The sequence below is a fragment of the Trachinotus anak genome, unplaced genomic scaffold (genome assembly GCF_046630095.1).
Source record: "Trachinotus anak isolate AG129_WGS33_773 ecotype Australia unplaced genomic scaffold, CSIRO_AGI_Tana_v1 ptg000019l, whole genome shotgun sequence".
In the NCBI taxonomy this organism is placed as follows: domain Eukaryota; kingdom Metazoa; phylum Chordata; class Actinopteri; order Carangiformes; family Carangidae; genus Trachinotus; species Trachinotus anak.
In genome coordinates this window covers 27,276,156-27,288,191 of record NW_027273870.1, presented here as the reverse complement: position 1 = coordinate 27,288,191, position 12,036 = coordinate 27,276,156, and the positions used below count along the sequence as shown (strand labels likewise).

At 40.3% G+C, this 12,036-nt stretch overlaps 1 protein-coding gene across 1 annotated transcript in view; it reads right to left on the bottom strand.

The window, feature by feature from the left end:
• The window catches only part of LOC139636087 (voltage-dependent P/Q-type calcium channel subunit alpha-1A-like), a 105,517-nt gene that overhangs the window by 47,821 nt on the left and 45,660 nt on the right, over window positions 1-12,036 (bottom strand). The window contains exons 25-31 of the mRNA XM_071503773.1: window positions 4,797-4,896; window positions 3,630-3,790; window positions 2,944-3,081; window positions 2,161-2,362; window positions 1,899-2,063; window positions 1,107-1,217; window positions 637-720 (exon numbers count right to left, since the gene is read on the bottom strand). Coding sequence (XP_071359874.1) covers window positions 637-720; window positions 1,107-1,217; window positions 1,899-2,063; window positions 2,161-2,362; window positions 2,944-3,081; window positions 3,630-3,790; window positions 4,797-4,896 — 961 coding nt within the window. The remainder of the gene's footprint in view (window positions 1-636; window positions 721-1,106; window positions 1,218-1,898; window positions 2,064-2,160; window positions 2,363-2,943; window positions 3,082-3,629; window positions 3,791-4,796; window positions 4,897-12,036) is intronic.

Sequence of the window (12,036 nt, the reverse complement as noted above, 5' to 3'; positions counted from 1 at the left end):
TGTCAGAGCCAGACCAACTGTTTACCCCCGGAAGTCTTGCTTTTCAGTCCCAACTCTGTGTGTGTGTGTGTGTCCACACGGTGTGATGCACATTGGTTTTCAGGTGGCAACTAATTGACTAAAAGGAAAAATCAGCCCTAAACTATTATTTCATCTGTTTCAGCACCTTACCTCGGTGGTTTTAGGGAGGAAGAAAAACAGATTTATGGAATTTGTCATTGTATCATTTTTGTGTTTGTACTTGAATCTTAGGATTAAATATCTTTTGCTTGTGAAAAAATGGTAATGGCTGTATCTATAGGCTTCTATAAATAAGTCATAAATAAATAGATTAGAATACAAATGATAATTCTGTGTGAAAGTTAGTTGTGCTTGTTGTTGTGCTTTACTGCAACATTTTGAGGGTTATGAGCCAAAAAGACCAACACAGTGGGTCACTTTAAGAGTCCAAGAGAAAGGTCAAGTTTACAGCAATAATTACATCAGATATCTATGTAAATTTACTGTGAACAGACACTGACATTGACATCAAGGCTGATGTTTCCTTTGAGTCCAACAAACCAGTTTCATGTAAACAATGGTCAACAAGTGCAACCAACAAAGTGTCATTTGGTCTAAACACTCAAAAGCACTTACCCCTAGTTCTGTCACTAATATGTCTGTGATGCTTCCAAGGACGGAGACAAAGTCAAAAATGTTCCAGGCGTCTCTGAAGTAATTCTGTCAGGAAACGAGAAGACAGAGAAGACGGAGAAGACGTTACAGGTAGACAACTGCATCCTTCCAGAACTGAATCTGAGGGTAAGGGACACACCCCATGGCCTATGGTGGTGTTGTTGCTGTGGAGACAGCCTGGAAGGAGGCTGATAGCGTGACTGCTGTGCAACAACACAGTACGCTCTGGGTTTTTCAGGGACAGGAAGAACATGCTCTAGATCTGTCTACCAAAATAACTCGCTTTATAAATGAATAATAGGATGAAACACTGAAGCATATAGACTGGGTCAACCTAGAAAAGGAAAAGGAATTTTGTGTGTGTGTGTGTGTGTGTAGCTGCTGCATCTTTGTGGATTTTGTCATGTTTGTGGTTCTTGCTTCAAGCTTACCAGAGGGCCAAATGCAATGATCTTAAGGACTGATTCCATGAAGAAGAAGGTGGTAAACACGATGTTGAGGTTCTTCAGGACGTTGTCGTAGGTTAACGATGCACCGTCGAACTGCAGACACGCACAGAACAAAGACAGAAAAGTAATGGGAACGATAAAATGAATACAAAAGTAAAAAGGTGTCTTCGATGCAGAGTTCTAGCTACGTAGCACAACTTTTCCCTGCTGCAGGCAGACTGCTTGGTTTTTCAGAGCAGTACGGTTTGTGTTGTTATAGCACTGAGTTTGATTTACTGTATTACCACAGAGCATAACTGCATCCTACCAAAACTGAAGACTCAGTAACGAAGAAATTGCATCTTGATCAATGTGAAGGAAAAGTTATGTTCAATGGAAAACAAAAGAGGAGCTGATTTTGTTCTAGAAAAGTGACTGAACTTGGTTTAAATATGATTTCCTTAAAGTTTGTCTCCTCTCTTTGGAAAGTTTCTTTCATTTTTGTAACTTCATGTTTTCGTGAGACATTGTGTTTTATTTTGTGATCTTCATAAGTGATCTTCAAAAGTCATAATCTCAACATACCAAGCTGTCAAAATTACCAATATACAAATGGAACTCTGTATAATGATTTGTTGCATTCAAAAAATAATTGATCTATCCACTTTGAAATTTACAGAAGCCCTGAAAGGCAAGTGTTTTTTTTTTGTTTGTTTGTTTTCATCTGTACAAACACCTCCGAGAGGCAGGTGATTTTTTTCTGGGAAGAGGAACAAAAAAACTGATATTTTTTACCTTCATCATGAGGACGATGGTGTTGAGCGCGATCAGAGCCATGATGCTGTACTCGAAGGGCGGAGACACCACAAACTGCCACATGCGATACTGGAAGCTCAGTTTATTCTTCGGCATGTGGCGAGTCAGAGGCCTGGCGTTGATGGCGAAATCTATACAGGCTCTCTGTAAGAGGAGAGAAGAGGAGCGTTAGACGCTTGAAAAATAAAGACTTATCACTAGAGGTCTGAAATTCCACGCGGCCTCTCATGGCTCTTCTCACCTCGTTCTTTTCTAAGCTGTAATCTTCCATCATCTTATCCCCCTGTTCCTGGAAGGTGATGATGATGAGAGCCACAAAGATGTTTACGAAGAAGAAGGGGAAGACAACGAAGTACACCACGTAAAAGATGGACATTTCCATCCTGTAACCCGGGCTAGGGCCCTGATTCTCATAGGTGGAGTCCACTGAGTGCTTTAACACGCTGTGAGGGGAAGAGAGGGGACAAAAAGTACATTAAAATAAAATAAAACATGAAAATATTTGAACAAATTCATGTTCATCAAAGATATAATGTGCTAACATATTCATTTTATTTGTTTTTGGTGTAACAAATCTCATTTTTGTGTTGCTATTAAATAAAAAAAACAGAAAAATTCTAAATAAATTTGTGTCATGTAACAATATGTTCACTTTAATCTTTGTAAACTCTAGAAATGCCATTGCAACCCTATAACAACCCAAATGCTATATGTTTCAGCTTCATATTTATGACTCTCTAATTTAAAAAACTAAATGACTTGCACTTGACTTGCACGTCTATTATTATGATTTATCATACATTAAATTTATATACATATATTAGCCTATTATATATGTGCTTACAGCTGTTGTTTAAAAGTCATTGCAGTCACAATATGTGGTTACAGATATTTATGCAGCCCTTATAATGTCATTATTATAGAAGCCCAATCAGAGCTGTAGGATTTATAGTTGGACAATGTAAATAGATCCTAGTGTGTGTCTGTGTGTGTGTGTGTGTGTGTGTGTGTGTGTTCCACTCACTCTGGCCACCCCTCTCCAGTTGAGACAGTGAAGAGGGTGAGCAGGGCCCAAGCCACGTTGTCGTAGTGGAAATCGTACTTCTTCCACTCCCGCTTCTGAGCTTTTACCTCATCCCTATCATACACCAAGTACTCGCCCCTGAAAGGAGACACACACACAGGGTGTAACATGAAAACACAACAAGATGCGTTTAAATCAGAAAACAATATCCAGAGATCACCACACACCCTGTATTTTTATATTTAATGACTTTTGACAAAATGAGACGTTAGAGTTAGAAGTTTAGGGTTTATTCTGTTTATAGAGTGACTGCTTCTCGTTGTCTCCTCCAGGTGGCAGCATCTGCACAACTGATACAACTAAGCAAAGTACTAAGTGATTAACAGTGTTGTTTTCTTTCATTAACAAAGGTTCAAATCCACAGACGCATTTTTTCCACACAGCACATCACTGTCTTCTCTGTGCAAATTATGTAAGTAAGTGACACTAAATGAGCTTCTGGCCATAAATTTTACTGTGACAAAAGACAGTGGTGAGGAAAAATATTTTCTAGTTCTAAAGTTAAAGTACAAATGGCACAAATTGAAAAATGTGTTAAAATTGGAGAAGTAACAATTAAAAATGTTTTTGTTTTCTGTTGTTTATGTTATTTACACACTCTGTGTGTCTGGTGTTTCTGAACCAACCTGCAGTCGCGCTCAAACTCTTTGGATTCGTCCGTGCAGTAGAAGAAACGACCTTTGAACAGCTGCACGGCCACAACAGCGAAGATGAACATGAAGAGCATGTAGACGATCAAGATGTTCAGCACATTCTTCAGAGAGTTGACCACACAGTCAAACACAGCCTGTGGGGAAGAGGTAGAGACGTTTGTGACTAGACTTTAGCGGCCGGGCTAATTAACACAGAGTGAAAGCAACAGTAAGATAACGTTTGACTTCATGTTGTACTTCTCTGTAAAAAACTTTGGTGTTTTTAATTGTGCTCTGGAAATAGGTTTGACTTGACTTCACATATCACAAAATACTGATTCCTGAAACACCAATAATTATAAAAAGAATATTATACATTTTATAGTGGACTTAAATGAAAATTCTGCGTATTACTACATTCAAAGAAATTAGACAAAATAAAATAAAATTAACATTATTGCACCATTTAGTGACAAATCAACCCTTCTGTACTGCTGAGTTAAAGTTTGTGATGAGTTTTTAATTTTTTTGCCCACTGTCAACTTCAACTAATAATAATAATAATAATGCCTAATAATGACTGCCCACATTTCCCATAATTCTTTCAAACAACATCCAGAGAATCCAGAACCAGATGGTTTCATGGAACTACATTTAATTACGACCACAGATTTGTTCTGTAAACTGTAATGGATGTGTTTGATCATTTTACCATTGGCCTTGGCTTTCTCTTGTACATAAATGTGGCTAAACTGTGGGTTTGTTTACAACCTGTCAGACAATCTGACAGTTTGTGCCTTTACACTGCTGAACCCTTTTTCAGCCACTTTTTGAGACCTCAGCACTTACACAGGTGAGTGCTATGTTATCTCAAGAAATTAAACTGATGGAAAAAGCCATGAAAAAATGAGTTGGGAAACTGTTGCAGACATTTTTATGGAGAGAGATTACTCTAAGCAGTGTTCCACTTCAGGGACTACATCTTTTCTATCTTTTGCAGACTAAGGGCTGCAAAAGATTCACCTGTTAGGGCCATCAAATAAGTGCGAAAGAAGGCTTTATTTCTCTGCCACAATCAGAAAATGTCCTTGTTCAGAAAACTAAACTTGATGCATGCAACCCCAGAACTGAGAGAGAACCAAGAGACCTTCCTGGGCCTACCTTTAACTTGGGGAGACGTTTGATGGTCTTTAGAGGACGCAACACCCTCAGCACTCGAAGGGACTTGATTGTACTGATGTCTTTGCCCTTGCTGCTCCCCCTAGAGTTCAGCCAAGGAACAACAACAGCGCCAGAGAAAAATTAGAGAGCGGAGTGGAGGGATGAGGAGGTGGAACAATCGCAACGGGCTCTTACCCAACCCTTTTGCTATTATCTTCAACCATATTTTTGAAAAGGGGGTGAAGTGGGGTGACGGGTATGTCCTCAAAGCTGAGTTAACCATTAACATAAAGTCTAAGTGAAACAACACATGATATGACACTTGCAGTAACCTTGTATAAAACAGTACATTGCAAAGGTGTGAACAGTCACAGCTCTTACAGTCTCTTCTTCTGCAGAAAAAAGAAACTGCGTCAAGTGTGCGTCAAACATGAAACCGGTGGGAGGGAAAGCGATCAGTTGCCCGATCGTTTGGTTTCATGGACATCGAGAAGCAGCATCATCATCATCATCATTTATTATAATCTGCTCCATCATACAATAGACATTCACTCATTCCATATTGACAGGCATCTCCCGGCAGAGTGCCCAGCCAAACCTCTTTCTTTCTTTTTCAGTGACACGCTGTTCGGTTCTTCGGAAGAAATGGGAGTTTTAGATGTGGAAACATGAAGTGTGGGCTGTAAGTATTACATGGGTTGGATTATTTCATTATAATCCTGAATTTGTTAACACTAAATGGATTGATTCTGATCTGTTTCACATAGCTTCCTTTCCCTAATTTCCAAAATTTCTAAAAAAATGTCATTTTCTTTGTCTTCGGCCGGGACTGCGACCTCAATTGAAGGAGACAGAGGACAGGAAACGGAGGCTATGCGAGACTCTTTGGACATGTGATGTCACTCGCAGAACAAGACATTACATGTCGTAACACACACAAACACGCTGCAACACTAGAGTCAAACGAGCCATGAGAGCGACCGGGGAAAAACGACTGAGGGCCGAAAGACAAACTCCCTCAGTAGTAGTGTGTTTTAATGCGCTTGTTTCCCCTCCGAAGCCCATAAGTGAACATTCTGCTCATGATTTGTACGCCCATAAACCAATATCAGTGAGGAAAAATTGGGGTGTCAAGGGAGTAAATAGCCGAGTTGATCTTTACTGTAAGTGGATGGGCCATTTTCAGAAAAACAAGGCAGGAGGCGTCTGGACGCCTGCCAAGCCTGAGCAGAAGAGAGGTCGTCCATCAAGGCTCGCTCTTTAACTATGAACTCAGTTCCCGTGGCAGAAAACGTAAGACAATTCAATTCAAGGCTGATTGATTGAGACTGAACCTCGGCAGTTCTACGTGTATGTGTGTGGGGGTTTGTGTGTCGGTGTGTGTGTGTGTGTGTGTGAGACTCAATCAGTGATCAATAGGCCTTCCTCCTTTGAAGCTGAGTAGGACTGAGGTCTCTCTATCAGGGCAGCTTGAGAGTATTAGAGTAAAGCCCAGTGAGGCCATAGGTGTCAGGAATTAACAACATCCTTACACACACACACACACACACACACAGACACACACTCACGCAAGGATTCACACAGGCACGCACACACGAGCATAACGATAACGGCAACAGCTCTCTGAGTCTCAACACGGATGTTTGAGTATGTAAAGTGTGCGGTTTTATCATTCTGTCACTACTACTAAAACGACAAGGGGTTCCTTCAATGGTCAATGACTGTGATTCGCCAACAAGTGTTTTGACTATCAAGCTCTCAACACCTGGAGGACTAAAAGGTGGCAGTAAAAGGCTTCTATACCTTAGTCCATCATGGAGCACAGACGCTGTTAAAAGCTTGGATTCATGTTTACAATGGCTGCCAACAGTGGAGGCAGAAAAAAAGTCCACAGAAACTTTTCCTGCAGCGTGCTGCTCCATGATACATTACACTGTTCATCCGTAGCCATATCATCAGCATGTCCCTATAGTCTCATACTACACTGGGACAAAATGCACGGCCGTTCTCCTATAAATTATTATTATCATGACCCATAGTTACCTTTTGTTGTCAGGTGACATCTAGTGGCCGTATTTCAATTCCAATGTGAAAGAAGTTTATGTTGTTTCTATTATCAATGACCGTTCGATAAAGTTAGCCACGTTGTTATTATTGTAACCATGACAACAAAGATTGTCTAATGTCGAGGAAGTACTTATTTTAACCCAAATCACCATCTTTTCCTCACGTCTGTCAAGACCGAGAATGAAATGATGGCCACTACGGTAACTTCCAAATGTAAAATCCGACCTTGTTGTAATATTTGTTTTTAATCACCAGGAAGTGAATGATGATATTGATTAAAGACGATAAACTGCGCTGCAGTTTCATAGCATCTGATTAGCCATCAAACCCATAGACCTATTAGTCTAACTGAACTTCCTGGATTCTGTATATTTTACTTCTCACTGGTACATGTAACAACACACCCACACTTATATAAATCTTTTTGTGTTTTTAATGCTGCACTATTTTTGGTCAGAACATGATTCCAGACACAAGACGACCAATGGATGAACATGAAGCAGATGCATCAATATGTGAAAACCACTGTACGCACCTACTCAGAAACTTGGCAGCATACTGAGTAAGTACTGATGGACAGTGGCAAAGTCATTTTCATTTTTGTAATCCATTGACCTATATGGAGTTAAGATGAACGCAGCCAAAGAAAAACGTTTTTACAGCCACCTTTCAAGCCGACAGGGCATGACAGGTTGATAATCAAGAGATAGAAGTGTGTGGAGTATCGCTTTGATGCTAATTTAAAGAGAAATTTACTTAAAGGACATTTAAATAAGTAAATTACTTAAAGGTTTTTTGCTCAGTCTAATAAACTTGTGGGCAACAAATCAAACCCTTTAAACCAAACCTACTGAGGTGTGTAGATGGTTTCCTGTGGTTTGTTGGTGTGGTAGCAGAGAAGAAAACAAGTGGCAGCGATGCGGCGAGAATGAGTAACGAACGATCAGAAGAACAAAGAAAGAAAGAGAGAGAAGCTAATTTGATCCGGTGATGAAGAGCAGGGGACAGAGCGGAGGAGGAGGAGGATGACAGAGGAAGAACTTTACCGGGTGCTGCTCCTGTTGAGTTTCACCGAAGGTGGAGACAGCGAGAGTCAGTGACAGCGACAGAAAGGAAGACGGAGGACAGAAGAAGAAGAGGAGGAGGAGGAGGAGGAGGAGGGTAGGGGAGGACACAGAGACAGACACACACACACACACACACAGACACACATTGATAGAGAGAGAACGACAAACACAGACACAAGACAAGAGAGAGGGGGTTTGGTAGAAACAGGAAAAAAATACATCCATATGAGAGACAGACAAAGAAGGAAGGACAGCAAGATGGCCATAGCTGCTTAGCAAACCCCACCCACCCACCAGCACACATATACACTCATCACGCCCTCTCCTCCCACCTCCCCCTCCCACACCCATCTCTTGTTTCCATAACGACTGTACAGGATGTCTACACACCCGTCTCCTAGATTTGTAATTAGATTAACTGAAGCCTATACGTACTATATTATCCTGTAGTATCTGCTGCACATCTTCCTTTTTGTAACAACATTAAGAGCTTTCAGTTGGATAGTCTGTATTACACTGCTCTAGTTTCTCCAAATGTTCACTTAAAAAAAAAATCTTAGTGGGGGGAGAGCAGGGATGGTTGTAACACTTCTAATTTCTCAAATCAGGAACAAGTTACAAATCACCTGATTCACTCTATACATGCGCAAATTAGTCCCCATTCCATCTGAGGGAGTAGTTTTTTTAATGTCTTTTATTTTTGTGATAGCGCTGCCTGCACTCCCACATAATCCTTATATCATGATGTTACAACTGAACCGGACTATGGGGCCAATTCTAACATTTCACTCCTTGTGTTTGAGACTAAATCGTGCATTTTCTGTTTGTGTTGCAGAAATAACACCTACACCATTTAATACCAAACATGTGTAACTAGTTTGTATTACATTTTGAACACAATGGCTTAAAAGAAACAGATAGGAAATTTCCAAATTGTTATAACTGTCCCCGGTCTCCCTACACAACAAGCTGATGGTTAAAGGTGGAGCCTAATCCTATAAATTTGGTGATTCTTTAATTTCACACAGGTCCACAGAGAATCAACCACATTGGCCAACTGAAAGAGAGTTAATAGATCTTATGGCCTGATCTGACACATTACTATGTGTGATTTAGAAATGACTAAAATTAAAAGTAAATCATGTTGGATATTGCTAGTGCCACCTCTGATTTGGAAACAAGACAGTCTGCAAATTTACTGCAATGCAAGAATTAGCTTGTCCAGACATCCACTCTTCTACAATAGTTACAGCTGGTCCATCAGTCTGACAATAAAATACATTAATACTGTCAGTTATGTTGCCTTAAGTTTAACTGCATTGAAAAACTGTCTCATTTGCACAACTGCAGATGTTAGCAAAAAGACTACATAAGTTGTTACAGCATTAGCTCTGGCACATACAAATTATATTTCGTTAAATAATTAGATAACTCTTGAGATAATGATTTATAATCTGAAAAAGGCTCAGATGAGTTAAGTGAATCACTTGAACTGAGCATTGTTCTTCATTCCTTCCTCTTATATTATGACATTTATTCCATTAGAACTGCACTTAGCCATTTTAAAACTATATTCTCAGGTAACCCCTTGAGATCTACAGTGTAGTAAGAGCACTTGTGTGACTGAGACTCTGGATATGCAAACCTTCCTCCTCCTCTCCTGGCTGTCTTCTGCTGTGGCCGGCTGTGCTACCAGCCCTATGAAGAATTACCTTCACGGTTGGAAGAGGAAACTCGATTGCTGCATCCATTTACACCGATTCTTATCTTATCACAGCATAATGATCAATTAGACCAGGCCTACAGCACAAATTGCCCTCATTAGATCTGCAATCATCTAGTGGGATTTTATCAAAAGCTCTTTTGCATGCACATCTGCACAGGGGAAGAAGAAAGAGGCATCAGATCTTTACAAGTGGCCGGTTCCAGGTTTTCTTGACATGTTTGGGCACATAGGCATACACTCAGGACATCCATCATGAGTGGAGACTCAAGAAACCATGGATTTGTGTGTATTGTCCCATACACACACACCGTCATTAGAAAGAAAAGGCATTCTCACAGAGTACTGCGACTGCATGCAGTTCTCAGTCACGACCACGTTTCATTCCGCATTTATTTGGAAGATGAAGGGTGCCAGAAGCGCAACTGTCGTGTTTAAAACCCATAAAAATGTGAAGCCATTGCACTCTGACCATGCTAAAAATCCTCCGTACAATGGTTCGGTGAGGTACCTGCTTTTAAACAACGTCATGCGTCACAGTGAAAGTTCATAGGCGTTTGTGAAGGCTTCGCCCCTTTAAGCAAAACTGCATTTTAGCTCAGCCCTGGAGCAGATGGTGGGAGCGAGGAGGCAAAGGAGGATAGATAGTGGAGAGGGAGGCAGGGTGGAGAGAGGAGAGGCGAAGGTGGGGGGTGGGGGCAATGGGAGCACCTAGAAAAGTAAATGAAAAGGTTGATTAAAGTAGATAGATGGAAAAGGGAAAGGGAGGAGAGAGCCTTAAAGAAGGGGAGAGGAGAAGGAGATCAGTGAAGGAGGGGAGGAGGCATCCTCTTTTCGGCGGGGAGTCATGCTGTGGAGGGTGCAGCAGTGGAGTGATTCTCAACTTCCTGTAACAAACTTATCAGCCAGATGGCATAATAGAATTTGATAAGCTCTCTCTTGCTGCTTGTCTTTCTTGCTGAAGTGACATTTCACTTTGGTGGAACATTTTCACTTTTTCACTCTGACAAAAATGTATCTTTCTGGGAACCTGTGACTGGTGCTGATTTGGTGCTTTTAATTTGAAAACCAAGCAAAACACCACATATCTATTACTGTTTATGTCTATGATCAGATTATTTATCAAAATGTTATAATAAAAATGTAAGAGAATTAATTATGAATAACATTTTTTAACATGTACAGTATGAACTTCAGCACGTGTGAAACGTTAAACCAAAGTGATATTTCACTTCAGACTCATACCACCTGTCTCCTGTATGCTGTGCTGTCAGACACTTGTATGTGCACCCTCCCCATCCTGATGTCACTCTGCATTCAGATCGCTAGCAACCACATGACTGTCATACAGTCCCATGGGCGGTGTGAGCTAGCTCATTTTTATGTCGGACATATGATGGCTGTACATAGGATTGTGATCATTTAGGTGCAGACAACTTTTCTGATGACCAAAAACACAAGTTGCTGGCAGTGTGAACAGTGACGACGTTATATATATAACTTATAATTGCTGTTAACAGCAGAACTGCTGTGTTCAGCTTGAAAGCAAAGAGAAGTCATTAGCACCCCTGGCTGTGGTGCGGAACAAGATGTTGCTACCTCTCTGTAATTTTTCTATGAGATGCAAAATGAATTGCTTTTCAAGGCATTGTGGGATCACAGGCAGCAGACGAAACTGACCTGAAATGTGAGCTTTGGTGCCAAAGTGTAGGTGGTGCTGCACATTTTTTTTACGAGTCCAAACGGCCTTCATTGGGCTACTTGATAGATTTTATCGGTCTATCTTTCTAGCAACATATGCAATGATCTCAAGGTCAGAGACTGATCTCAAAATTTACCCCCAAAAAGTTTTTTGTTATTTTCTATTGATTTAGTGTCTTTTTCTTCATGCAACTGTACGTTGAAATTAAGTCACAGTATTTTGAGATGGTACTTTTTCTTAAAACAAAGTTAAAAGATAAAGCTGGTAATATTCTATATTTTTCTTATCATTAACAAATCCCACAAAAAGACCAAAGCCAGCAATGAATCAATCCTTTTAACTGTCTATTGCACTAAGTGACATGGTTCTTCATTATAATGACCATGGGCACTGTAGTTTTTTGAGCATATCCCATATGTTAAAATTTGGATTTAAATAAAAGTTGACAACAAGTGCACAGTTGATGTCAGTAGAAACAAATGGGACTGAACACCACAGACAGGGTAGGGCTCAGAACGTATTCAGAGATGGACTAATATACGGAAGCCAAGAAAGGCCGTACTTGCAATTTTTTTTTTTATCCCATTATCTTGAGATAATGAGTTTTATTATGTCAAGTTAACAGAATAATTATCCTGTTATCTTGAGATAACGGGATAAAAAAATATTTGCGAGTATGGC